The following is a 25,963-nucleotide window of genomic DNA, read 5'->3' as shown; positions in this document are numbered from 1 at the left end:
AGTTCTAATACTGTAGTAGATTTGATGAAGTAGGTGACATTTTGAAAAAAAACATCTTCACAGTTTTTCAGCTAAGTTAATCATGGTTTCCTATCAAAATGTGTTAGCTGTTGCACAATCTACAGGATAAGTCTTTTTGTACTGTTAGTAATAAAGATCTATTAATCGTATGTAACTTGTATGGTGTTTTTCAGATTCGTTGTGTTCGTCGTCAGATTTGCAGGTTATTAAGTTGAAGCATCCTAGAACTGGCACCCCAGCAGTTTATGTTTTAGATCATAATCAAATGAAAGTTTTTGAAATGATATCCTTTGATGAGGGCCATAGGTAAGCCATTTTATTACATGTGATTCATTTTGTAGTTTAATATACGTAGTCCCCAGTTATCAGCAGGGTTTCCATTGCAACTGCCTGACGATAAGTGAAAATTGCTGGTAACCAAAAATCTGCGATTTTAGGTGCTTATCAACGCCGATAACCGGAAATTGGTGCTTTTTGGCATTAGACAAGCTCAATAAAACTGGATCACCGATAACTGGGGACTGCCTTACAGTATGTAAATAAGAAAACAAGATCTGCTGTGTGTATGGATTTCTGATGCCCCATTATTACATTAGTTTTGAAGATCTGTACAATATTTAGAATGACAATACAGTAGTGCTTCAGGTTAACGCAAATTAATCCGTTCCAAAACCGGGCCTTCGGTAACCTGATTTTTTCATATCCAGAACGACATTTTACATTGTAAATTGTCTAATTTGTTCCAAGCCCTACAAAAACACTACTGTAAATTTTATAATAAAGCTAAATTGAACAATAAACAATGAAATACAACAATTTGGAATATTCAGTACCTAACCTAACCGTTACTGTACCTGTAAATAAAGTGTATTAGTGTACAGGGTACAAGAAATACTGTATGTACATGTACTTATGTATGTAGTAAAATTTGGAACCTTACCTTTCGAGTGAGGCAATGTCCGAAAGTGGCGACAGAGGAGGAGGACAAACGGCAGAAAACATGAACACTTAACTTTACGAACACGTTAAAAAATGGCAGAAAACATTAACACTAAACTTTACGAAACAACATAACAAAAAACTTTCTTGATTATCTCCATTCTTCGTCTCCATTAGAAAGCATCCTCTTCTTTCCATGAACTTCAGCAACATTCTTGGGACTCATGGCTAATAACGTAAGTAATTAAGTTCACACTCAATACGATAAAGTAACTTACAGTACAACGAAAGCAAAATCACGAACACGAATTTATGTTAACGAACGAAATCTACGTAAATAAGGAATGAAATCTACGTGAACGAATGATTTCCACGTGTGTACGATAACACTGCCGAAATGAAATGGTTGAGGAACTCCCTTACGTAGATGCTTGATGGGATAGATGCTGAACCAATAGGAGAGTCCAGGATCTTTACAACAGTAAACTAAGCATCAGGAGATCCAATGGGTGGGAGAGCGGGAGGATAATGGCGAGTTTACTGAGTTGGCGGTGCGCTAGTTTTAAAATTGTTCTCAGCGGCCCGGGCTAATCTCGACTTCACATTGCACACCCTTTCACAACCTGAATTATTTTCGTACACAGAAGAAAAAAAATCTTCGTCTTTGCCTTCTTAACCTTGGTTTTTTCGTACATAGGGACTTTCGTATGTAGGGGTATGACTGTATATTGAAATGTAATTGCTTTTACAGAGGATACAAACTGTTGCCTTCTGTGCGGAGGATGTTCTCACAAATGTGTGAACTCTGGCCCTAAAGTAAAAAAAAAAAAAAAAGGGTATACCAAAGTGGAGGTATGGGATGAGTCAGGGAACATCCCCCACTCTATGAATGACTGGCTCATTACTTACTCTCTTATTTTTACTTTTGTTTTTGGTTTGTCTTAATTGACTGTTGCCTTTTTTTTCAATGGAGACAAAACAAGAGCAGTTGTTCCGACACGGGATACAAACCTTTCGGTCCTTTTACAATAGGAAGGTAACTAGCAGCAGCTGGGAATGGTCGTAAGCTTTTGAACAAGGGAGTTCGGTAGTTAAACTGCTTTGTCTGACAGTGCGCGCGACCGAGCGACTGGGAGGCGAAGAACCACTTTTGCTTTCGGCCTGCTGGTGTGTGGACGTGCTTTTCAATCGCTCTCTGCCCGGCTTCTCCGTCGTTTGCTTTTGGATTTGTATTATCTCTTACTGTTTGTGTGTGTGTAAAAGTGAACTGTAAGTACTCTTTCATTTTTTCATATACATTTATTGTGAGTGACAAGTGATGGATCAAGGATCGAAGGAATCTCCGTGCCCTTCCATTACCCGGCGACTGTGCCCCGGGGTGGAGGGACGTAAATGTGGAATTTTTAGGAGCTTCCCTGAAATCGATCCCCATGTCCTTTGTGCTCAGTGTCGAGGGCGGGAGTGCTCTCGCGCCAAGCCATGTGTTGTTTGTGTTAATTGGTCGGAGGTGCAGTGGGGCTTGTACGAGGGGCAGGAAGAAGCAAAACGGCCTGCCCAAGGAGTCGTCGGAAAGCTCTCCCGCGACTCCCTTTGTAACAGACACTTTGTCTTCTTTCTTCCCCCTTGCCCCCTTGGGTGGGGGGGGGGGGGGGGGGGGGGGGGGGCATATCCAGGTCCTTCTCTTCGCCCCGATCCGTCGAGCGTAGAGGAGGGCGCTCGTACCACCCCAACAAACAGCTGTATTAGCTGTATTCGGGGTCTTCCATTCGTTCGGGGTGGGGTTCCACCCCCCCCAATGGGCCCCACCCCCCCCCCCCCACCCCCACCCCCACCCCCCGCACGAGGGGAACCCCTCCTACTTACCCGACTCTTGCTTCCACAGGTGCTTCTGCCGTGTGAAGGATGACCTTGGTCAGGTGTGGGTGTCTTTGTGACTGCAGGGCGTGCCGAGTGTCCAGGGGCTGCTTCATCATCTGGCGGGGTCTGGTGCGGTCACCCATGGAACGGTGACCACAACTACTACCACCCTTTCTACTCCAGGGTAAGCCGCCCCTCCTCACCTGGTTTACTCGCCTCACGTGGTGTCAGTCTCACCTACAGCCGCTGTGCAGGGGCCGATTGCCGTACCGAGGGGGGCCGTGCCGCCGCGACCAGACTTCCGCTGCCCCAAGAGCTCGCCCCTGGACCTGCCGCCTGTACCCAGGATGTCGCTGGCGGTTGCTCCGCCTCCTGTGTTACCTGTGCCATCTGTCGTACCTGCCGACGCTGTGCTGGCTGTTCCTGCCGTTCCTGCCGCTCCTGCTCTTCCTGCTGTTCCCGATGTGTCCATGCCTGCTGACGTCATCCCTGTTCGCGGTGTTGCTGCCCCAGACGTTTGTCTGTCCGGACAGGTGCGTCCGGGCCCTGTTTGCTTCGGCAACAGCAGCCCCGGCTCCGCCCTGGATGGTTAGACCTCACATCTGTCCTGAGGAAGCTGACGAAGAAGAAGAGGAAGAGGAGGAAGGTATTGTCGTCGTCTTCATCGTCTTCTTCGTCGTCTGCAGCCGCCTCTTCCCCTTCAACTTCCAAGGCTACCCAGCCGCGGAAGAAGAAGGCTGCCTCCTCCCCTCCTAAGAAGGCTCCTTCGGGAACTTCTCAGGGCCCGTCCCACTCCGGTGGGACGGGGGGTCCTTCCGCTGGTCCTCCTGCTCCTTCGGGAGCGGGGCCCGTCTCTCCTTCCGCAAGGAAGAAGAAGATGGGGACCAGAGGGGTATCGTCTAACACCGGTACTTCCTCGCCTGGTGCTAGGGGTTCTGCCGCTACACCAGGTTCCGTCTCGGCCTCTCGTTCGCTAGAGGTACCGAGTGTATGGTCACCTACCAGTGGCCGTGCAGCCAAGAACCAGACGCCAGAGCTCGCTCGGCGCCAGGTTCACGGCACGTAGCGGAAGGCTGGTGAGAGCCGTCGCCAGACCGTCCACGGGCTGAAGGCTGGGAAGAGGTCCTCCCGATCGCTGGCGCCAGTGGTTCGACGCGCCGTGAGGACATGCACCGGTCTCACCGCGACAGTGGTCTCTGCAGGTCTCCTGACCGCTGCTCCCATGGAACCGGTCGGTTAGGGCGACCAGCAGCAGTTCCTCTGACGCTCGAGATCGGGGCCGCTGTTCTCGGTCCAGCCGTTCTCCCCGGGGGAATGGCACGACCAGGCCTGCAGCTCGATCCCTACCACGGGTTGGAGATCGCTTGCAGCCCTCCAAGCACACTGGTTCTGCCAGTGAGCGAGGGGGGAGCGTCAGGTCTGCCTCTCCCGTGCCTTCAACTTCTTCGGGTTACACCGGGAAGGGCGAGACACCGAGGAGTGATTGTGAGGGGCACGCCCCGCACGATCCTGTCACGACGCCATACGTGCCAGGCACGGTCTTAGGATGGAACAGGTCGTACGCGCAAGTGACAGGAGGAGACCGAGAGGGGTCTGTCGCCATTCCCCCTCCTGAAGGGGGAGGATCTCGGGAGCTGCTCTTGTTCGAGGGACTTGATGGTCCTACTCCACAAGATGCAATCACTCCCGAGATTCAGAGGAACTTTGCTGAGGTTATTGTGCTGATTCGTCAGCACAACGATCTCGGGAAAGGATTGCCGCTCCTACCATCTGAGCCCACGTCCCAGCTCGAGTCGTTCTGGGGTCCTAAGAAGGAACCCAGACCAACGGTGGGTCTGCCGCGATCAGAGCTTGCTGACTCTGTTTTAGACCAGGTCGAGTCTCTCGTCTCCGGACAAGATGGCTCGCTGAAGTCTGGCAGGTCGAACAAGCTACTTCCTCCTCCTCTACTGCGACAGCGGCGTTTTTATGTGCCATCTGAGGATCCAATGCCGCCCAAACAGGTGAACCCAGAGTTAGCCAGGCTAACTCCGGGTGTGTGTCTGCAGCAGCTCCTGTCGGAGAACCTCTGGTTCTCACAGCAAGAGGCACTGGGCCTGGAATCCACCACTATGGCGGCTTTCCAGGCCGTCTCCTGGTTAGACCTGTGGTCCCTCACAATGTCTAAGGTCGCAGCAAAATGGGGGATACTCCTCTTGAGGATGATGCGGCTTTCAGGGGACTTTGTCAGTCTTGGGGGAGGGCCATCTCCTTCCTCGCCCATCAGACGGCAAACCTGTGGGCCAACCTGGTACTTCGCCGTAGGGACGCAGTCCTTACCCGAGTATCCAGGGCGGCTGGGCCAGAGGCGGCACTTGGACTAAGGAACGGACATGTACGGAGTTCCTCTCTCTTCCCAGGAGAGATGGTGGACGCTGCGGTGGAAAGGCGGCGCACTGATGACAGTGACCGCCTGGTACACCAGGCAGTTTCGAAGGCTTCTGGGCAGCCTCGAACTGCAGCCAAGCCTAAGAGTTTGGCTAGCGCTTCCTCGGCTGCTAAGACGGTTGCCCTGTCGAAGCCCCGAGGAAAGACTCTAGCTTCTACTTCTGCAAGAGGAGGTCGTCATCAGCCCTCCTCCCAGTCCTCCTTCTCACAAGGGGGGGCAGGGAAGAAATTGAAGAAAGGTGGGAAACGCTAGGGACGGCGTTCCCCCTCACCTGCTGCTGGAAGTGGGGGGTTGCCTAGCGAGCCATTGGGCAACATGGCAGCGCTACGGTGCCGAGAACTGGATAGTAGACGTCCTTCGGGAGGGATATCTAGTGGACCCCCGTATTCGCGTTCTCCAGATTCGCGGACTCACACATTCACGGATTTCTCTGGGGAGCGTTTCCCTGCATTATTTGCAGAAAATTCGCGCATTCGCGGTATTTTTCTATGATAAATATCCACAAATTCCTGGTTTTTTTGATGAATTTCATCATAAAATGCACTTTTTGTGATAAAACTATTAAAAAACCAAGTATGAAAATTTTTAGTGGGTTTTTCTTCAGTTTTAACTAACAAAATAGGCTGTTTTTAGCATTTTCATAGGGGTTCCAAACATTCGCGGTTTCTAACTATTCACGGGGGGGTCTGGTACGCATCCCCCGCGAATATGGGGGACCACTGTACTACTCTTCGACTCTCGGCCACCCCTCACCTACAACCTGGTCCATCTGCAAAACATACGTCCCGGGATCATCAAAGGACGTAGCTCTACGACAGGAGATCAAACGACCATGCTGACAAACGACCTGTAGAGATCGTCACGGATCAGTCACCAGGCTTCTACAGCCGCCTTTTCCTGGTGGAGAAGTCTACGGGGGGCTGGCGCCCGGTGATAGATCTCTCTCCTTTGAACCGATTTGTTCTCCAGACTCGGTTCAAGATGGAGACGGCACGTTACATGCTGGACTCCATCAGGGAGAACAATTTCATGCTTTCAGTGGATTTGAAGGATGCGTATTTCCAGATACCCATGCCATCAATCCTCCAGAAAAGTACCTTCGCTTCATCCTCAACCGGACGGTGTACCAATTCAGGGCACTTTGCTTCGGTCTATCAACGACACCACCCCCCACAGGTGTTCACTCTGGTGTTCCCGCTTGGGCCCCACTTATCCGGGAATGGATGTTCTTATCGAGGTATCTCGACGATTGGTTAGTCCTGGCGAGCTCCTGCTCGCAGTTGCTGCAGGACAGGGATCGACTACTGGAGTTCTGCCGCGATCTGGGGATCGTGGTGAACTTCGAGAAGTCCGATCTCGAACCCAAGCAGAGGATGAAATACCTGGGTATGCTGATCGACACAGTAGTAGGGCGAGTCCTCCCCGCAGACTCGCGGATCAGCAGATTCAGGGAGGCAGCCGACCAGTTCCTGTCTTGGCAGGAACAGGCAGCTCGCAATGGCAAGTCGGGATCGGCCACCTGTCTTCACTCAAGAAGTTAGTCCCTCCTGGGCATCTTCACCAGCGGTCTCTCAGTGGAGACTAAAGGAGAGTTGGTCACAGGCAAGGGATCCACCATACTTCCCCATGTCCCTCACGCAGGAGGTAAGGCAGGAACTAGCCTGGTGGCTGGACGACAGGAACCTCTTAAGAGTAGTGCCTCTATGCACCCCCCCCCCCCCCCCACCGCCCCGTAGATGCTGCTATTCTCAACGCATGCAAATGAGGGATGGGGCGCACACCTGGAGGAGTTGCTGACTGCAGGAGTGTGGGGGCCATCACGAGCACCTTCACATCAATATCCTGGAACTCAAGGCACATCTTCCTCGCTCTCCAAGAGTTCCAGGACCGCTTGATGGGACACTCAGTGGTGTTGATGTGCGACAACACCACGGTAGTGGCTTACGTCAACAAACAGGGGGGCCTAGTGTCTCTCCCGTTGCACCAGTTGACACGGCAGGTGCACGAGTGGGCCGGGCTCACTCGATAGAGCTGTCAGCCCGCTACATTCCAGGCAAGAGGAATGTAGTAGCAGACATGCTCAGCCGTCGGGATCAGGTGATAGGGACCGAACGGTCTCTACACCAGGACGTGGCGTGGGAAGGCTCTTCGACCTGTGTGTCCAGTCGTGGATCTGTTCGCCACCCTGCACAACAGAAAACTCCAGGTTTTCTTTTCAGCGTGCCCGACCCAAATGGGCAGCTGCAGAGGACGCTCTTCAACACCGTGGGACAACCTCTTCGCCTACGCCTTTCCCCCGTTCAGCCTGATTCGCAAGGTGATCAGCCGAGCGCTGGCCCCACCCCGAATCTCAGGATGATCCTGGTGGCTCGAAAAATGGCCCCAGGCCATTTGGTATCCGGACCTGCTGGCTCTGCTTGCAGAAGCACCGAGAGAGATTCCTCATTGGCACAACCTTCTCGCAGCCCAGCCACTGAGAACGGTACCACCGAGTAGTCCAGTCTCTACATCTTCACGGCTGGCTGTTATCCACCATCTCTTGCGAACTAGAGGCTTTTCTCGTAGCTCAGCAAACAGAGATGGCTGGAAACGTCAGACAGTCCTCTGCAGCTGTGTACCAGGGAAGTAGGCTGTCTTCTGTGGTTGGTGTCGTAGACGGGGTCTATCTCCTCTCTGAGCCACTCTTCAGCAGGTAGCGGATTTCCTCGTTTTTCTTTGCCGAGAAAAGCTCCTATCGGTCCCCACAGCAAAGGATATAGAGCTGCCCTGGCACTTGTCCTAAAGCTGAGGGGATTGGACATCTCGAATTCATTCAAGATCTCCTTGCTTATGAGGAGCTTCGAAAGGTCTTGCCCACCCAGGGAACTCAGGCCCCCTGAGTGGGACGTGACTTTTGTCCTTAGGAGTTTGACTTGAAGTCCCTTCGAGCCACTCTGAGTCGTCAGATAGGGATCTGACCCTCAAGACCCTCTTCTTGCTGACCCTGGCATCGGCGAAGAGAGTAGGGGAACTTCATGGTCTGTCCTTCGATGTGAAACATTCCAGGGGATGGGGATCTGTGTTGCTCAATTTCGTCCCGAACTTTGTTGCGAAGACTCAGAAACCGTCGATCCCTGACAAAGGTTCGAGTCTTTCACAATCCCTTCCCTATTGGACTTCACCAACAATGATTCGGATGAGATGCTGCTTTATCCTGTGAGGGCGCTGCGACGCTATTTGAAGAGAACTCGACACCTCAGGCCTGAGTGTCGACGCCTCTTCGTTAGCACTGGGGTGACCAAGAAAGAAGTATCCAAGAACATGCTTTCTTTCTGGCTGCGTGAGGTGATCAGGAGGGCGGTACGAGACTGATGGTAGTGACGACATCCGTACGCTTCGTCTGAGAGCCCACGAAGTCAGGAGCATTGGTCCTTCCCTTGCGTTCCGCAAGAACTTCTCCATGGCGCAGGTCCTGAAGGCAGGGGTCTGGGCCAACCAGACCACCTTCACCTCCTTCTACCTTCGGGATATTGCCCATAGGTCCTTGGATACTTTTTCCTTGGGACCCGTGGTGGCTGCTCAACACGTTGTGTAGCTAACCCAGACCCTCGTAGGTTGAAACAGCATCGAGTCCTGGTGTGACTGTAAGAATGGATGAGTGAATGAGAGTGTGACTGGCTCCTCTTCCCATCTTTTTCCCCCTCTACCTGTGGGCAGAGGGACACGGTCGTCACCCTGCTAGATAAGGACGAGATGCAGGTGAGCTACTCGACAGAGCCCAATCCTATCCCTTTCACTAGGGATAGGAGTGAATATCCACCACTTCAACAAGGGGGGGGGGGAAGTGGAAGCCAACAAGAGACAAACCCATAACTTTATGTTTTGCAAACAGGAACAAGTTCTTGCTTGCTGGTATTAAGAGATACGCTTGCCTCTCTCTTATTACTTGGTCGGAGGTCTGAACTTTGATCCTGCGGTGCACATTCTGATCATCGGACAGAGGCGTGGATCCCTCCCTTGCTCTTACGACCAGGGAGGCAATCAAAGGTTGGCCGCGAACACCAGTCATGTTCACTAAAGACTCAGATTCCTCCCACCAAGAAGTGAGTCTTCCTATTGTAAAAGGACCGAAAGGTTTGTATCCCATGTCGGAACAAATGACAATTTGTCCAAAATTGCATTTTTCCTAACTAGTATACAAACCTTATGTCCTTTTACACATAGTCCCACCTCATGCTACCCCTCACTCTGCATTTTTTGCTTGGGCCTAAAGCAAAAGTGATTCTTCGCCTCCCAGTCGTGTGTTGCGTGCACTGTCGGACAAGCAGTTAACTACCAAACTCCCTTGTTCAAAAGCTCCTATTGTGAAAGGACCTCAGGTTTGTTGTATAGTTATAAAAAAGCAATTTTGGACAAATTGTCATTTCTTGTAATGGGGGGGACCTGATGTTACTGTGTGGCCACTTCATGCCTCCTATCTTGGTAGAACCACTTGAGCACTTTCATTTTAATATGGGAAAATGTTTATTGTCCATTCCCTTTGTGAGGAATATGCTAATTAGTCTTCTTGTCGATGGGGTAAGTTTGGAACATGTAGGAAGAAAGACAAAAGACATTTGCTAGTTTCCTCACCACTGATGGATAATCTCCAGCTCCAGAGAGAAGCACACATAACTGGGAAGCTGATAATTCTGGGTGGGAGATCTGTTCCATTCATGATTCATATTGACAGAGTTACTCCCATTGAAGGAGTGTCTCCCTGTAAAAGACAAAGGCTTAAATTCTCATGGGAGGAATTGTAATTTTTAGGACAGTTTGTAATTTACCAAGATATACAAAGTGCCTCAGTCGCATGGTCGGTATGATCTTGGCCTGCCACTTTGGTGGCTGCGAGTTCAATTCATGGGCATTTCATTGAGGTGTGAGAGATGTGTATTTCTGGTGATAGAAGTTCACTCTCGACGTGGTTCGGAAGTCACGTAAAGCTGTTGGTCGCATTGCTGAATAACCACTGGTTCCATGTAATGTAAAAACACCCTACAAGCGAGCAAACCAAGATATACAAACCTGAAGCCTTTTATCATAATCCCACCTCTAATCATTATGTCCTTGTTGCTGAAGGAGTAAGTGTTTTTATGGGGGAAGGTGTAGGTCCCCCATCTCTCACTCGCTGCTACTTAACTAGTACTTGTTACCACGATCAGACTAGGTTTGCATATTGAAAAATAAAAACTCATTCTATTATTTTATGAATTTTCAGGCTGCAAAATTTTTATCCCTTTTAATATTTTCTTTGTGGGCAGGGCCTGGCATGTGAGGGGCACTAAATTGCTATATCATGGCATTTTCATAAAAGATTGAATAATTGTATGTGTGTGGCTGTTTTGGACTTTGGTATACGAATAAAATAGTAAGCCTTGCTGTAAAAATCCACCACAGCCCACACACATAAGGATATGGAATAAGAATGAAGCGTTTTACTTACCTTGAGTTAGAAAACTGTTTACTTAGCCAAGGTCGCCATGGAAAATCAGCCAATAGATCTAAATTAAGTTTATTTACACAAAATTGAACAGCCTGAGTAAATTATTCTATCATTTACAGTAACATAAGGGAATGGCCAAATTCACAATCTATGCAAGGCGGTTTCTAGCTTGTTGATGAATATCTTCCAAGGTAATGGGGATGCTTAGCAAGGATGCAGGAAGGCACGGAGCCGGCAGTCGGAAATCTGGAAATGAATTCCAGGTACACAAACATAAAACAAAGACTTCTTGCACAACATTTGTGACATGCCCTATGCTGATAATATGGGAGAGATCGAGTGCTTAAGTTGAATAGCTTTATGAAGATCTTCGTTGATCTTGGATTAGTCACAAAGGAAGCACGTGACACCTTGGCTGGACAAAAGGATGTTCGTTAGAGAAGTGAGAAAATTTGATTTGAAAACGTGGGAGTTTGTTGGACTCGGAGGAAAAGAACTGGCTATACGAATGTGACTCAGATGTACCTGGATGCCTTATGGAGTGTAGCTTAATATGAGAAGATGGCGTCGGCTTTTGTCTGAGTTTTGGGGGCGCACCAGCCAGCTCCTTTGTGTAGACCTATATGGAAGGCTAGGATGGACGTCTGTCCATGATAAGTGGCTGAGCAGGACTGAGGATGAATCAGGGCACGGATGATTTGCGTTACGGGTTCCCCCCCCCCCCCCCCCCCCCCCCCCCCCCCCCCCCCCACCCCCCCCCCCCCCCCCCCCCCGGGTACTTCCCCCCCCCCCCCCCCACCCCCCCCCCCACCCCCCCCCCCCCCCCCCCCCCCCCCCCCCCCCCCCCCCCCCCCCCCCCCCCCCCCCCCCCCCCCCCCCCCCCCCCCCCCCCCCCTCTTGGCAGGTTATTCTGGAAACAGACATACGGCCAGTAAAATAGGTCTTAAGATTAGGCCTAGGAAGAGCCTACCTAAGCTGCCCACTTCCCTTGTGTTATGTCCCTAGTGCTTAACGAATTAATACCCTCCTGCACTAGCTACGAATGGACCGGAAATTCCTATCTCCCTTGTCTGGCCTGGTCTATGCTGATTTCCCTAAATCCTTCCCAAACTCAGCCAATGGTGGGGGTGAAATGGCTGCTGCTTCTAGCTTAAATAAAAATATGAATTTCTGGCAAGGCGAGGTGAGCTAAAAACATAAAAAATAAGTTGAGATTATAATTGTAGTTGCATTGCCAGAGGTTGTGTAGGCATTGTTGTCAGTCTTTCATGATGCAATGTTATTCTCAATGTTATTTTTTTAGATGTACTTTATCAGTATTTTTTAGATTATACGTAACCTTTTATCAGCCACTTGTGGTATGATGGAAGAAACTGATACAAGATTGGTCACAAGAAATGTTTTGCACTTAATAGCTTTTCATAAAATTTCATAACTTTGCACTTAGTGCATTGCTTCATGCTGCTCTGTAATTTAAAATTAGACCTCCTATATAAAAACTAATTTTATTGTAGTGTCTTACCGAACAATTATAGAGCCGTGATTTCCACGAGCGGCAGGATACTAAATTCAAATTTAGCTGCGTCGGCGTCGCCACACTGGTGGTGATGACGTCATCTCCCTCCACTCGCGGGAGAACCAGGTACAACTGCCCAGGTGAATCCAATTCTTTTCCTGCCGCGTCCGGTGAACATCGGTGGTCGGTGCGGTTGGATGACTTTGCTTCGCTTTTTTTTTTTTCTGGTGGAATTGATCTTCGGAATTGGTGAAGTAATCTCTTTTTTGGCGTTGTTGTTATTTTGCTTTTTATTTAGGCGTTGCCATGTCGGATTCTAGTCCGTCGGGAGTTAGGTTTTGCATCTCAGGATGTAAAACTAGATTATCCAAGTTAGAATATGATTCTCACACTAAATGTGTTTAAGTGTAGGGGACAGGTTTGTTCAGCAGATCGCAACATGTAACGAGTGTAGTGATTGGACTGATTCTCAATGGAAGTTTTTTTTAGTTCATACTCGGAGAAATTAGCTAAAGACAGAATTAGAAAAGCAGTGCTTAGGGAAAGTAGACTTAGCTCTGCTTCGTCTTGCGATGCATCTGTTCCTTCTGTTTCTCCTCAAATTGTTATGTCTCCTTTAACTACACCTCCTATTCCTCCTACTAATCCCACTTCTCCGGCTTCCCGTGTAGTTTGCTTCCGACACCATTGCCAGTTTTGGAATCGAGGTTAGATCAGAAATTTTCGGTACTAGCGAATACGGTTTTGCAACTTGGTATTCAGTTAAGACGTTTTTGGAGAAAGCGACCTCAGGTAAGAGTGTAGTTGAGGGTGCGTCTGTCTGTCCTGACACGTCTCCCTAGACAAAGGTCACTGTCCAGCTCCCCCGCACCGGGGAGAAGACATACCGGAAGTCCAAGGGAGGTCGATCGGGATTTGCCCACAGGACAGGCGCCTCCTCTTTGTTGAGCCTGTTGCGCCTCAACAGGGACTCGGTTAAGCGTTGGAAAGGTGTTGCGGTCAGACGCCTTTCGAATGATTCAAGCGATTCGTCTCCGGTCGCGCGGCGCTCTTGGCGAGATTCGCCCGTTTCGCGTCCTTAAAAAAGAGGCGTTCAGGCGCCGATTCTTCGCCTCCTCCAAGTCAAGCGGTATAAGGAGCCTGAGAGTAGGGTTGCGCCGCGGCCGTTAGCGGCTCGTTCGTCGCCCTCAAATCTGTGCCTTTTTCGGCTCCATCTACTAGTAGAGATTGTGGTTTTAGCGCTGTAGCTAGCAGTTCTAAGGGTGTTTCTTTAGGCGCTTTTTCGTCTGTTACGCTGATGCGCCTGTTTCGCCTCGAATTTCGGCGGCTCCGAGCGAGGCGCATAGTAGTTTTTCCGCCTCTGCTGAACATTTAGGCTCTTCAAGCCTACGTTAACTGTTTTTTGATTCGTCTCTGGCGCCTTTGCGCAAGCAGTTAGAGATGTTAACCAACTGGATGAATGAGTCCAAGGGTGGTTCGAAACCTTCAGATCCCGGTTGTAGTTCCGTCTACTTCTTCGGCGGTTATCGGAGAATGAAGAAGAAGTAGAGGAGAGGATTCACATCACCTCTCGTGTTATTCACGTCTCCTTAGATTTCTTCTGGTATTCTTATCCAGATCTTTATTTTGAGAAAGCGGCTCCGCGCTCCCAACTTCGACTTTTTGATGAGGAGGAAACTTCAGACCCTCCCTCCTCCCAAAACTTGTTCTTATAAAGCGGTTAGACATTCGTTGAAAGAGACGGAGAAATGGATGTCTATGAAAAAGAGACTTAGGGAAGGCTCTTTTTGCTTACCCTCCCTCTAAGTTGCTTCGTAAGAGGTATAGGTTTTTATGTAACTGGGGAAGCTCCTTCTCTGGGAGTTTCTGCCTCCTCCCAGGGAGACTTCTCCAGTTTAATCGACTCCTCTAGAAGATCTGCTTTCGCCGCAGCGAAAGTTTTCTTTACAGCGCCTGAGTTGGACCACGTTGTAAAGAATCAATTTAAACTTTTGGAAGTCTTTTAGCTTCCTTGATTGGACTATTGGCGCTTTAGCGGCCAAGATCGAAGACTGTCCTTCTCTTTCCCAGGAGTTAGCGGAGGATTGGATTGGTGTTCTGTCTCCTGTGCGGACAAATCCATTAGGGATGGATGTGATGAGTTAGCTTCGCTCATCGCCATTTGGTACCCTTAAGAAAAGGCAACTTTGGTGCTCCTTTGCTTCTAAAAGGGTACGGCCCAACAGAAGTCTGCTCTCTTGTTTGCTCCTTTTGTGAAAGATAACCTCTTTCCAGACGATGTAGTGTTGTCAATTTCGTTCTGCGCTAGATAAGAAAATCTACTTCGGATTTACTGGCAACAGTCTACTAAGAGACCTAAAGCTCCTGTGGAGACTGTTCCTTCGGTTTCTCCTCTGGCCCCAAGCGCCTTTTCGAGGGAGAAAACCCAAGCGCTTCTTTCGGCCGAAATCGAATTTGCGACCTCAGTCTAAGGCCTCGGCCAAGGTTAACAAACCTTCCAAATGAAAGCTCGGTTCTTCATGCACAGTGGGAGCCAGGCTGGCTCTGTTTTGGGAGGAATGGGAAAAAACAAGAGGAGCAGAAGCCTGGGTAGTGCAAGTACTCAAGTTCGGCTATCGTATTCCTCTCGTTTCACCTCCTCGCTCTCACCTGTGGCCAATTCCATTCCAGGCATACTCTCCGGGCTCAGACAAATTTCTGGCGCTAGCTGCAGAAGTGGAAGCGCTTGTTCTCAAAGAAGCGATAGAACAGATAGAAGGGGTATTTTCCTCCAGGCTTTTTTTGACAATCGCCTTTTTGTAGTTCCCAAGTCATCAGGGGGCGGCTGGAGGCCGGTTTTGGATGTGAGCGCCCTGAACTTGCATGTCCAGAAAACAAAATTTCATATGGAGACCATCGGTCGGTTCTGGAGTCCATCAGACAGGGGGATTGGATGGTCTCTCTGGACATGCAAGACGCTTATTTTCACATTCCGATACATCGCGAATCTCGGAAGTACCTGAGGTTCATGTTCCGAAGGCAAGGTGTTTCAGTTTCGGGCGCTTTGCTTCGGACTAGCGACCGCTCCTCAAGTTTTTCACCAGGGTTCTATCCCCGATAGGAAGCTGGCTACACATATTAGGAGTAAGAATCTCCCTCTATCTGGACGATTGGCTTCTCCGGTCGGAATCAGAGAGTCGGGTGCATGAAGGGGGGACCTTGGAACAACTCTGGATCCTTGCCAGAAAGTTAGGAAGGTTCTGGTCAACAAACAGAAGTCCCAGTTGGTTCCATCTCAGAGCATCCTTTATTTGGGGATGATTCTGAATGCTCAAGTTTTTCGGGCTTTTCTGTCGAAGAGGGTTCAAGGCTGTCTGGAGACAGTTCAGGAGTTCTTGGACAAAAAGGTAAGTTCTGCCAATCAGTGGATGAGGCTCCTGGGCAAATTGACGTCAGTGGAGAAATTTGTGACGTTGGGAAGACTGCACATGAGACCTCTGCAGTTTTTCCTGAGAGCCTCTTGGTGCAGGAAAGACCACAACCCCAGACTCGATTACCATTTCCTGTCACAGATCAAATAAAAGAGGACCTAAGGTGGTGGCTCTCTCGAGCAAGGTTGGAAGAAGGGTTAGATCTACGACCCATCCTCCCGAACCTACAGTTCTTTTCCGACGCATCGGACACAGGTTGGGGAGCCCTACTGGGAAATCAACGGACTTCAGGAGCTTGGTCGGAGAAGGAGAAGAAGTTCCACATAAATGTAAAGGAACTGTTAGCAATTTTCTTAGGGCTCAGACAGTTTCGGAGCTTAGTAGAAGGCCGAGTAGTGGCAGTACATTCCGACAACTCCACGGCTCTCTCGTACGTGCGGAAACAGGGGGGGACTCAGTCTTTCTCTCTGTACGAAGTAGCCAAGGATCTCCTCCTGTGGTCAAACGAAGCGAAGGTTCAGCTAGTCCCGAGATTTGTTCCGGGAAAGATGAACGTCCTGGCGGACGAGTTAAGTCGTCAACAGCAAGTGTTACCTCTGGAGTGGACTTTGGACAACAAGATTTGTCAGAAACTTTGGCGCCTTTGGGACGACCGTCAATAGACCTGTTCGCGACATCGAGGAACAACCGTCTTCCTCTCTTTGTTCTCCAGTCCCAGATCCTCTAGCTTGGTCGGTGGACGCATGCTGTTGGATTGGTCGGGTCTGGAAGCTATGCATTCCCGCCGTTCGGTCTAATAAGAGAGGTGCTGAACAAGTTCATGTCGCACAGCAATGTAACGCTAACGTTAATCGCTCCCTTTTGGCCCAGGAAAGAGTGTGTTCCCGGACCTTCTCCAGTTGTTAGTAGACTTCCCCAGACTTCTTCCTCCAGAGAAGTGGCTTCTCAACAACCTCACTTCAAGAGGTTCCACCAAAACTTGTCCGCTCTTAGCTCTGACAGGGTTCAGACTGTCCGGAATCTTGTCAGAGCGAAAGGATTTTCAAGAAGAGCTGCAGAAGCTATCGCTCGTTGTAGGAGAGAGTCTTCTAACAAACTCTATCAAGGGAAGTGGAGAATCGTTCAGAGAGTGGTGTAGAAGTGCTTAAGTCTCTACTTCTGCGAACCTCTTTAACAGAAATAGCAGATTTTCTTCTATTTCTTAGGAACTCTAAGAAACTGGCTCTACGACGATCAGAGGATATAGAGCCATGCTCTCTTCGGTTTTTCGACATCGAGGTTTGGATATTTCCTCCAATTCAGATCTGTCGGACCTCATTAGGTCTTTCGAAACCACTAAGCTCCCGCAAGATACAGTGGCTTGGAACTTAGATGTGGTGCTTAAGTTCCTCATGGGGGCCCACCGTTTGAGCCTTTGAAGTCGGCTTCACTCAGGAACTTGACTAAGAAGGCACTCTTTCTTATTGCACTAGCTTCTGCTAAGCGTGTCAGCGAATTGCACGCTATAGACAAAAAGAGTCGGTTTCTCTCAAGGCAATGCTGTATTTTCTTGGTATCTTTGACCTTTCTAGCCAAAAATGAGAATCCTTCTAATCCTTGGCCGAGGAGTTTTTGTGGTAAGGAACTTATCTGATTTGGTTGGACATGAGGAGAAGAAAGGCTCTTATGTCCAGTCAGGGCTATTAAGCAGTATCTGTTTGCCACTAAGGGTATCAGAGGACAATCTTCTAAGCTCTGGACCTCGGTTCAAAATCCCTCTCGTCCTCTTTCTAAGAATGCTATATCGTTCTTTATAGGAGAGCTTATCAGGGAAAGCTCACTCCGCAGTCCGAGAACGACAATCCTTTCCGTTCTGAGAGTTAAAGCTTACGAGGTTAGAGCAGTGGCAACTTCTTTAGCATTCAGAAAGAATTTATCTTTAGCTTTCGATTCTTCAGAGGACGTTCTGGAGATCGAATTCGGTGTTTTTGCGAGTCATTATCTCAAAGAGATAGAAACGGTTTTCGAGAATTGTAAAAACGTTAGGTCCGGTGACGGTTTTCTGGCATGGTGTTGGGAGAAACGGCACAGGGTCGTCATCCTCTATGCTAACTTTTCACCTTGAATAGGTTGTCGAGTTCAAGGGAAGCTGGGGTACTGAGTACCTGGGATACTCACCAGTCTGTTAGGTCAGATTTTACAATGGTTGGGGTATATATGTTTTTAAATCTGGTGTTGGTGACAAATGTTTTGTATGATTGAATTTTCTGGTCTTAGCCAGGCAAGGGCAATCTTTGTTGTTACTATCCTCGTCAGTCAGCCTTGACTCGCTTGAACTACGGAAGGATTCCACTCCTGTAGAGGCTAACTTTGGCAAATTCCAATTCCTCTACAATAGTAAGAAAGAGCACCGACCAGAGGCAGTAACAGTCTGCTGTAGCTCTCTTACAAGGTAAGGTACAACAGACACCTTGAGTGTTTACTGGTTATTGCAATAAATGTAACCATTTAAAAAATACTAGTGGTCCACTGAATCCCACCTTCCCATAAATGTGTAATCAGCTCTATAATTGTTCGGTAAGACACTACAATAAAAAATGAAATTTTCATTATTAAAATGAAGTTTTATTGTATACTTTACCGAACAATTATGATTATACCCACCCTCCTCCCCTTAGGTGGACTGGACGGGCAGAAAGAATTGGATTCACCTGGGCAGTTGTACCTGGTTCTCCCGCGAGAGGAGGGAGATGACGTCATCACCACCAGTGTTGGCGACGCCGACGCGCTAAATTTGAATTTAGTATCCTGCCGCTCGTGGAATCACGGCTCTATAATTTGTTCGGTAAGTATACCAATAAAACTTCATTTTCAATAATGAAAATTTCATTTTAGTTTGAAGTGTTACTCTTTTTTTTTTTTGTACAGGTATTGTGAAATTTATTTTATTACTTTTCACTTCAGATCATGGTTTATTGGCTCAAAAGTGATGTCTGATGGCAGGCTATATCTGGTTTCTACCATGATGTTACATACCTAACTCTTCCTTATTTAATCACGGTATGTAAGACTTAAAATATTTTGGTTTTATCATTCATTTATAACTGTATGAGAAAGACTGTTTTTTGCAAATGGAACTTACATATTTGATAGTATGAGAAAGACTTTTTTTTGCAAATTAAACTTACATATTTGATATGCTATTAATTTTTGTTGCAAAATGTCTCATGGGACATTAAAAATTCTAAGGTGAGTCATTTATGTAGCTTAACGTTTATAGTATTTTTGGTTTCAGACTTATCACCTATTTGTAATCTTTTGTCTGGGGCAAATTTTGTAACCATAAACTATGCTTGCCTAGCACAATTGTTACTTAGGTAAGAATATTGCTTTATCTATTGAATTACAGGCAGTTCCCTGTTATTGGTCAGTGGACTTGGGTACAGGCAGTCCCCGGGTTACGACGGGTTCGGCTTTCGACGTTCTGAGGTTAAGGCGCTTTTCAGTGATATTCATCAGAAATTATTTCCAGGGTCATGACGCCTACAATGCTGTTCTGGCAGATGAAATATGACACCAAAAATGCAAAATAATCAATGTTTGAGTTTTTTTTTAATGAAAAATGCAAGAATGCAGTTTACATAGTTTTGAATGCACCCAAAGCATTAAAAGTAAGGTTTTCTTAGGATTTTTCACAATGTTCTGGCTTACAACGATTTTCGGCTTATGAAGCGTCTCAAGAACGGAACCCCCGTCGTAACCCAGGGACTGCCTGTAATGGCGATCCGGTTTTTATGATGCCTGTCTGCACCATAAAATCAGCTATTTAGGCGCCATAAGGTGCTGGTAATAGAGGCACCATTAACTGGTTATTGGCATCATAAATTGCTGAGTTTTCAGTTAATGGCAGTTTTCGCTTATCGGCATCCCTCTGTGAATGGAACCGGCAGGCATTCCTCTGAGAATGGAACCCCTGCTGGTAACTGGGGACTGCTTGTATTTGTAATTTGCAGATTTGAGGTTATTGGTTGTCTCTTCTTCATTTCAAGGTTGTCCAACATCATTGATTTCAGCCTGAAAGAAGCATTAAAGTTTTTCATCTTTGAGGTATTTTCATTTCAAATGCTATTATGTTGTATACTCTGTTTTTTTCCATCTGTCCATCTGCATGTGGTGTTTGCACATGGTAACACTGCGTCCCGGGCTTTAAATAATATCCTATTTCGAATATTAACGGTGTAATTCACATACAGTTAATTATTAAAACACTTTTCAGTTGCAAATGTACACCCAGATATCCTTTTATTTACCTAAAACTTAGGCACGGTGTAACTATTCAAAGCCCGGGACGCAGTGTTACCATGCGCTACCACCACAGGCGGATGGGGACAGATGGAAAAAAACAAGAGTATAGTTTTTTTACAGTTTTTTGTGCAGTTGAAATTAATGCATTATCTAACCTTTATCCTCTGTTCCAGGCTGAAAAAAATGTCCCAATTGATCATCTGTTAGAAGATACAGACTACCCAGATATTAAGCATCTGGCATCTTTAGCAAAAACTAAAGATTTTTCACATGTTGCAGATCAGAAAGGTAATTTATAGAGTAACTGATGATATAAACAGAATTGATGTAAGTGAGATCTTTCTCTTTCTTTGAAGCACTTGAAGACAAAGTTTCATGGAGTCTCTGTATAGGTACTTATGATGGGAACTGATCTTTAATTTATTTGTGTATTGTAAAGTCTTGTGGGTACAAAACCTCTGCTTACAAAATTTCAACTCTTCTACTTTAGGCATTAGAAAATTTTTGTGTGTATTTGAATTTAGATCATATATACTGAGTTTTAAACTTGCCAATTTAGTTAAAAACTGCTTGATTTACAGAGTAACATGTTATGTTAGTATAGTATAAATCTACATAAAATGTTCAACATTTTGGATCTATTTTAATAAATTAAATAAATACATTTTTTGAGGCCATCCTTCCCACCTAAGGGGCTCCTCTCGACTAAAGATAAAACCAGTACCGTATGTACTCTTGCAGTGTTTGACACCACCTCCCCCCCTCCTTTCAAGATTTTGGCAAGTATTGTCAAGGCCAGGCTAAGCTTATGTATGTTTAGGCAATTTTTTGAATCGCTGCAATACGTTTTGCTAGTCTTAGGCCTAGTTAGCCTAAAGAATTTTTTTTGCTGCAAAGTTAAGTTAGTGTAGGATTATAAATTTGTAAGTATATAAAATACATAAAAAAAAAATTGGTACACTATATGCTAACCAAATCATCAAATTACCATTTTTCAGAGCTACTAAAAGCTCTACCCCAACACTGAAACTGACCATTTTGTAATATAGTGGAATGCTGGACTTGTAAGATTGTTATATTCACAGAAACAAGTTGTTGATCAAATTAATCAAAAGCTAGAGAGGGATTACATAATAGAGTTGAACTTCATATGAAATTGCTGTCATTTGTAGTACCCTAATGTTGAATTACCCAGCTCACGCATGATTTAAATTTTGGGTTTCATAAAAGCACTATCAATCTGGAAGCCTGATTTTACTCTTCCTGGGCTGTAGAGCCTCAGTTAGTGCTTATATAATTATTTTGGGATGATTCATCCATTACCATTCTCAGGGATATGCTTTTATATTTCAGGATCTCCAGATTTGGGAGTCTGGCGTTACAATGAGGAATTAACATTGAACTGGCTTAGCAATAAAGTGGAAAAGCTGTCTGTGTTACTACAAGATAAAAAGATTCCAACCTCAGCGGCCCAGAGTTTTACTTTTGTTCGTACAGCCAGTCTGGAACATACTCAAGGTTAGTAAGTAAACTGCATTCTATTAACAGAACTAAGTACTGTATATCCTTGACATCATTCTGTTCTTTCTCTGGCTTTCTTTCCTTGCTTTCTTACTGGTCCTTCCTTTTGTAACAAGTACTGTCAACTACAATCATGTTCTGTCATCCTGAAAATTTTTCCTTGCATTTTCATTTTTTCTTAATGCCATGACTTATTTTTAAGTGTAGTAGGATAATGCTGTGAATGCATCACATGCAGTGCACTTGTAGGCATTAATTAAGGTTCTTTGCGGTGTCCTTTTGGCCTTAGCTGCAACCTCTTTCATTCTTTTTGGTTTACCTTTGTTCATATTACAGTATCTGTCTTCCATGTTACTTTCCACCCCTTCCTAGCAATTGTTTCTAAGTGTAACTGTGAGGTTTTCCTCCTGTTACACCTTTTAAACCCTTTTACTATCAATTTTCTTTTGTAACTTATCAAGTAATTACACTGCTATATTTTCCACTCACACAGCAGCTGAAATTTTAAAAATCGCATTACCGCTTCTGTTTTGTGTAGGTAATTCTGCTACTATAGGAGAACAATGGGAGTAATAAAAGCAAAAGACTTCACTTCTTTTCTGCCAGCCTTCGATGTAATGTCATAAAGTTTGCAGCACCTCATGTTGATTTATTTAATTGGTGTTTTGGGTCTATCCTTCCAGGATTCGGTAAAGTATTCAGGTATCAGTGTAACCTTCAAGCTTGTCAGCTTAGCTTAGATAGTTTTATACCTGTTTTTGTGATTTATCATATTGGACTCAAGTTCCTCCAGCATTAGGTATTGTTGGGAGGGTTGTAAGACCTGGTTGACAAAAACCATTTACGATTCTCATACTGTTTGTTCAAATGTTAGGGACAGGTATGTTCAAAAGAGGTAACATGTGATGAGTGTAAAGATTGGAACAATAGGCAATGGAAGGTGTTTTAAAACTTGATAGGGATAGGAAGAGGAATGCAGTCTCTATAGCCAAAAGTAGGGCTTGTAGCCTAGAACCTACATCTAGACCTAATGTTGTAGATTATCTTGCCATTCCTTCTTCCCCTGCCCCAGCCTTGTCTCCCATCCTTAGTCCCCCTAACACTATACCCTCTACTCCCGTGCTTTGCTCCCATGCTTCCAACCCCGATCCCATTGCTAGTCTTTAGTGCAGATTCGACCAATGTTCGATTTGGTGGTGAATGGAATGGCTGAATTTGGGGCGTCCTTGAAGGTCCTTATGGACAACGAAAAATGTTGTCATGCCAGTGCAAGTGGAAGGAGGTGGCTGCCTGTCCTGCCGGTTCTCCTAGACGAAAGTCCCTGTCACACTCCCCTGAACCTCCGGGAGAAAACATACCGGAGGTCCAAGGGTGGCTGGTGGGTTTGCCCACGGGTAGTCACCCCTTCAGTTGAACCTGTCATGCATGCCCAGGCTTCGACAGATGCCATTGGTAAGGTGTCTATGTTAGTGCACATCAGTTGTCCTCCAGACTCAGAGAATTCCAGTCCTTGCAGAGGTGCTATTGCCATTTCCAGCCGAGTCTTGTCCTTTAAGAGACACAGATAAACACGGACAGCTCTTTGCCTCTTCCTTGTAGGAGATTTAAAGATCTTCCTCACAGTCCTCAACCATCCGGCAGTTCTGAGTATTTCGCCCCAAGTGTTTTTTTTAAGAGCGCCAGTATTTGACACCCAAGTGCCCCTTAATCAAGAAACGCCCTTTGTCTTTGTCGAGGCGCCCAACATCATCTCCCAAGAGCCCATCTCCAGCTCTTGAGTGCTAGTGCTAGTTTATGAGCGCCAAATGCCTTGACTCCCTCTTTGCCAGCTTCTCTGTGGTAGGAGATCCATCATGGGCACAAATCAAGCAACAGTTGGCTGACATTCTGGGTTTGCTCCATAAAGCTCTGGTTTATGACCAAACCTCTTAAGGGACTTATCTTTGTCCCCAGTTTTTCTTCAATGAGGATTTAGTGCAACACCCAACCTCCTTCAGCTTTTATGTATCTGTGCTGAGATATTTTCTTGGTGGCTTTTCTGTCGCACTTTCAGCCAGCGGCAACCAGTTTTTTGCCTGCCTTGACTTTAATCATGAGGAATCCAAACTTGATGTCTGCACTTGCCTTCCCAAGATTGTTTTCTTTCATTCGCTTTTGAGAAAAGCACTTAACAGAGGTCAGGGATTGGCTGCTGTCAGAGAGACCAGGGTAAGGCCATCTTTGTTTTCCCCCACTTTTTGGGGTTGATAGCAGGAGATACCTGTCGTACGCATTAGAAGCTCCATCCTTGGCAGGTCTGCCCTCCGCCCAGGGAGACTTCTTGGGACTTATTGCTCAGCATGCCATTCAGCTTTTCAGCAGCAATCTGATGTTTGCTTCCATGCAGAACTGGTCACCTTGTTAAGCTTATCTTTAAAGTCTTTTAAAGTATTCAGTTTTCTCGGCTGGATTAGTCAGGGCCCTCACTAAGAAAATCGAGGACTGCACTGAGGTTTTAGCAAGAGACCTCACTTGGCATACTGTTGTGCACAGACCAAGCCATTAGTTATGACTCCCTAGAGCGTGTGGGTCTTTCTCTGTGGGGATTCTGAAGAAGAGAAATTGTGGTGCTCCTTCACTACTGAAGGAGTAACTTCTATCCAGAAGTCTGCCCACTACCAAATCTCCTTTGGATTACCTGTATCTTTTTCTACAGCCCACATTCAAGGAAATAGCCACGTACTCCAGAAAAGTTGACGCAGAACCTGTTGGCTGTTTTCTAAGCACTAAAGAGCCATCTTCTTTTGGACCCCAAGTCAGTCTCCCCACTTAAACAACAGCCCTTTCGTTGGAGTAGGCAGAGCTTCCTCCCAAGCCTCACTCCAAGGTACGATTTCTGTAACCAGGTCAACCCAAAGGATGCTTACTACAGGCCTTCGTCTAAGAAATGATACGACAGCCCGTTTGTTGCACCAGTAGAGCCAGACTTCTTTTCTGGGAGTGGTTAAGTGTCAGAGGAGAGAGCCTTAGACTGTCAAAGGGTTCCCTGAAGGAGGGCTACTCAACACCATTCAAGGAGTATCCCTCATTAGTGTCCATGCCAATCAATTGACGGCTTACTCAAAAGGCTCCGAGAGGTATGCAGCTTGTTTTGGGAACTTCTAAGGGCCCGTCTCACTCCAGTGTGACTTTGGGGGGGGGGGGGGGGGGGTCTTCCGTGGGACCGTCTCTCCTTCAGCAAGGAAGAAGACGGGGACCCCAAAGGGTACCGGCTAACACCAGGGTACCTCCTCACCTGGTGCTAGGGGCTCTGCCCGCTATATCAGGTTCTGTTCTCGTCCTCTGTTCGCGAGAGGTACCGGGTGTACGGTTGCCTGCGGTGACCGTGCAGCCAAGGCTCAGGCTTCCGAGTTTGCTCGGCACAGGACTGAGGCACGGAATGGAAGACGGTGAGAGCTGCTCAGGTGACTCCGCCAGACCCGCAATCGCTCTCGTGGTGATCCCGATGGTACCCAGGGTTGACACGACGGTCCCAGACCGCCGCGGGCTGAGGCAAGGAAGAGGTCCCCTCGGTCGCCGGGACTGGCCATGACGCGCCTAGAGGACAGGCCCGCTCCACCGCGACAGCGGACTCTGCCGGTCCCATGACACCGCTCCCCACCGGGACCGGACGGGTAGGGGACCAGTGTCATCCCTCCTCAGGAAGAGAGCCATAGAGTAGGTAGAGGATTGCTCAATGAAAGTTTGTACAGCCGTCTTTTTTGTGGTCCCCAAGTCCATCAGGGGGGTTAGAGAAAACTGTCCTTGATATAGGTGCTTTGAAACTTCATCGTCCAAGAAATGAAGTTCAAAATGGAAACGAACCATTGGGTACTATCATCCATTCAACAGGGTGATTGAAATAATCACTCTTGATATGCAAGATGCTTATTTTCTATGCCCCTGTTCATCTGGACTCAAAGGAAGTCTCTCAGTTTGTCTTCGAGGACAGTCTTTCAATTTCGGGCATAACATAGCCAAACCAGTTTTGTGACATGCACCGCTTGGCGTCATCGCATAGATGTACACAATGGCGCAACCCGTACAATCTAATGGGAAACCCTGCACCTCTTTAAAACATGTTTTCTCGGATGTCCTTCAAGACTGTTCAAATGACTTATGCACCATTTACTATGTACAATATGTACTTTATGGAGAAATAAAAATTTAACTTAATGGTATATTTTCTTCTACAGTTTTGCCATAAACTTTTGTAGATATGGCCACTACATTATGTTATTTTCTAAACAGTCTTTAAGATTTGTAAATTATCTTTGCAGCATTTACCAAGGACTGTGTTTTTCTATATTTAGAAAATAAAAATTTTAATTCTGTTCTGCTGTAGTTTGTGTACACTTGAGTAATATAGTGATCAAATTTCTTCTTTCCACCTGTTTTACTCTAGAGACAGAACCTAATTATTATCGTTCTTATATTCATGGGTTAAACTGACAGTAAAATTTTACAACAGTGTGGTAAATAATTGTCATCTCCCAATGCTGTCA

The 25,963-nt window shown here is 46.8% G+C and overlaps 1 protein-coding gene across 1 annotated transcript in view; it reads left to right on the top strand.

Moving 5' to 3' along the window:
* LOC135198857 (ribonuclease H2 subunit B-like) overlaps positions 1-25,665 on the top strand; it is a 98,622-nt gene extending 72,957 nt beyond the window's left edge. Inside the window, 6 exon segments of the mRNA XM_064226830.1 lie at positions 195-327; positions 18,579-18,634; positions 18,637-18,674; positions 20,093-20,207; positions 21,273-21,437; positions 25,655-25,665. Of these exon segments, the coding sequence (XP_064082900.1) occupies positions 195-327; positions 18,579-18,634; positions 18,637-18,674; positions 20,093-20,207; positions 21,273-21,437; positions 25,655-25,665 (518 nt within the window).
* Positions 25,666-25,963: the final 298 nt, after the last annotated feature.

This window comes from Macrobrachium nipponense, chromosome 22, assembly GCF_015104395.2.
Source record: "Macrobrachium nipponense isolate FS-2020 chromosome 22, ASM1510439v2, whole genome shotgun sequence".
In the NCBI taxonomy this organism is placed as follows: domain Eukaryota; kingdom Metazoa; phylum Arthropoda; class Malacostraca; order Decapoda; family Palaemonidae; genus Macrobrachium; species Macrobrachium nipponense.
Note: the sequence above shows the minus strand (reverse complement) of the source record. Positions and strands in the feature narration are given on the sequence as shown.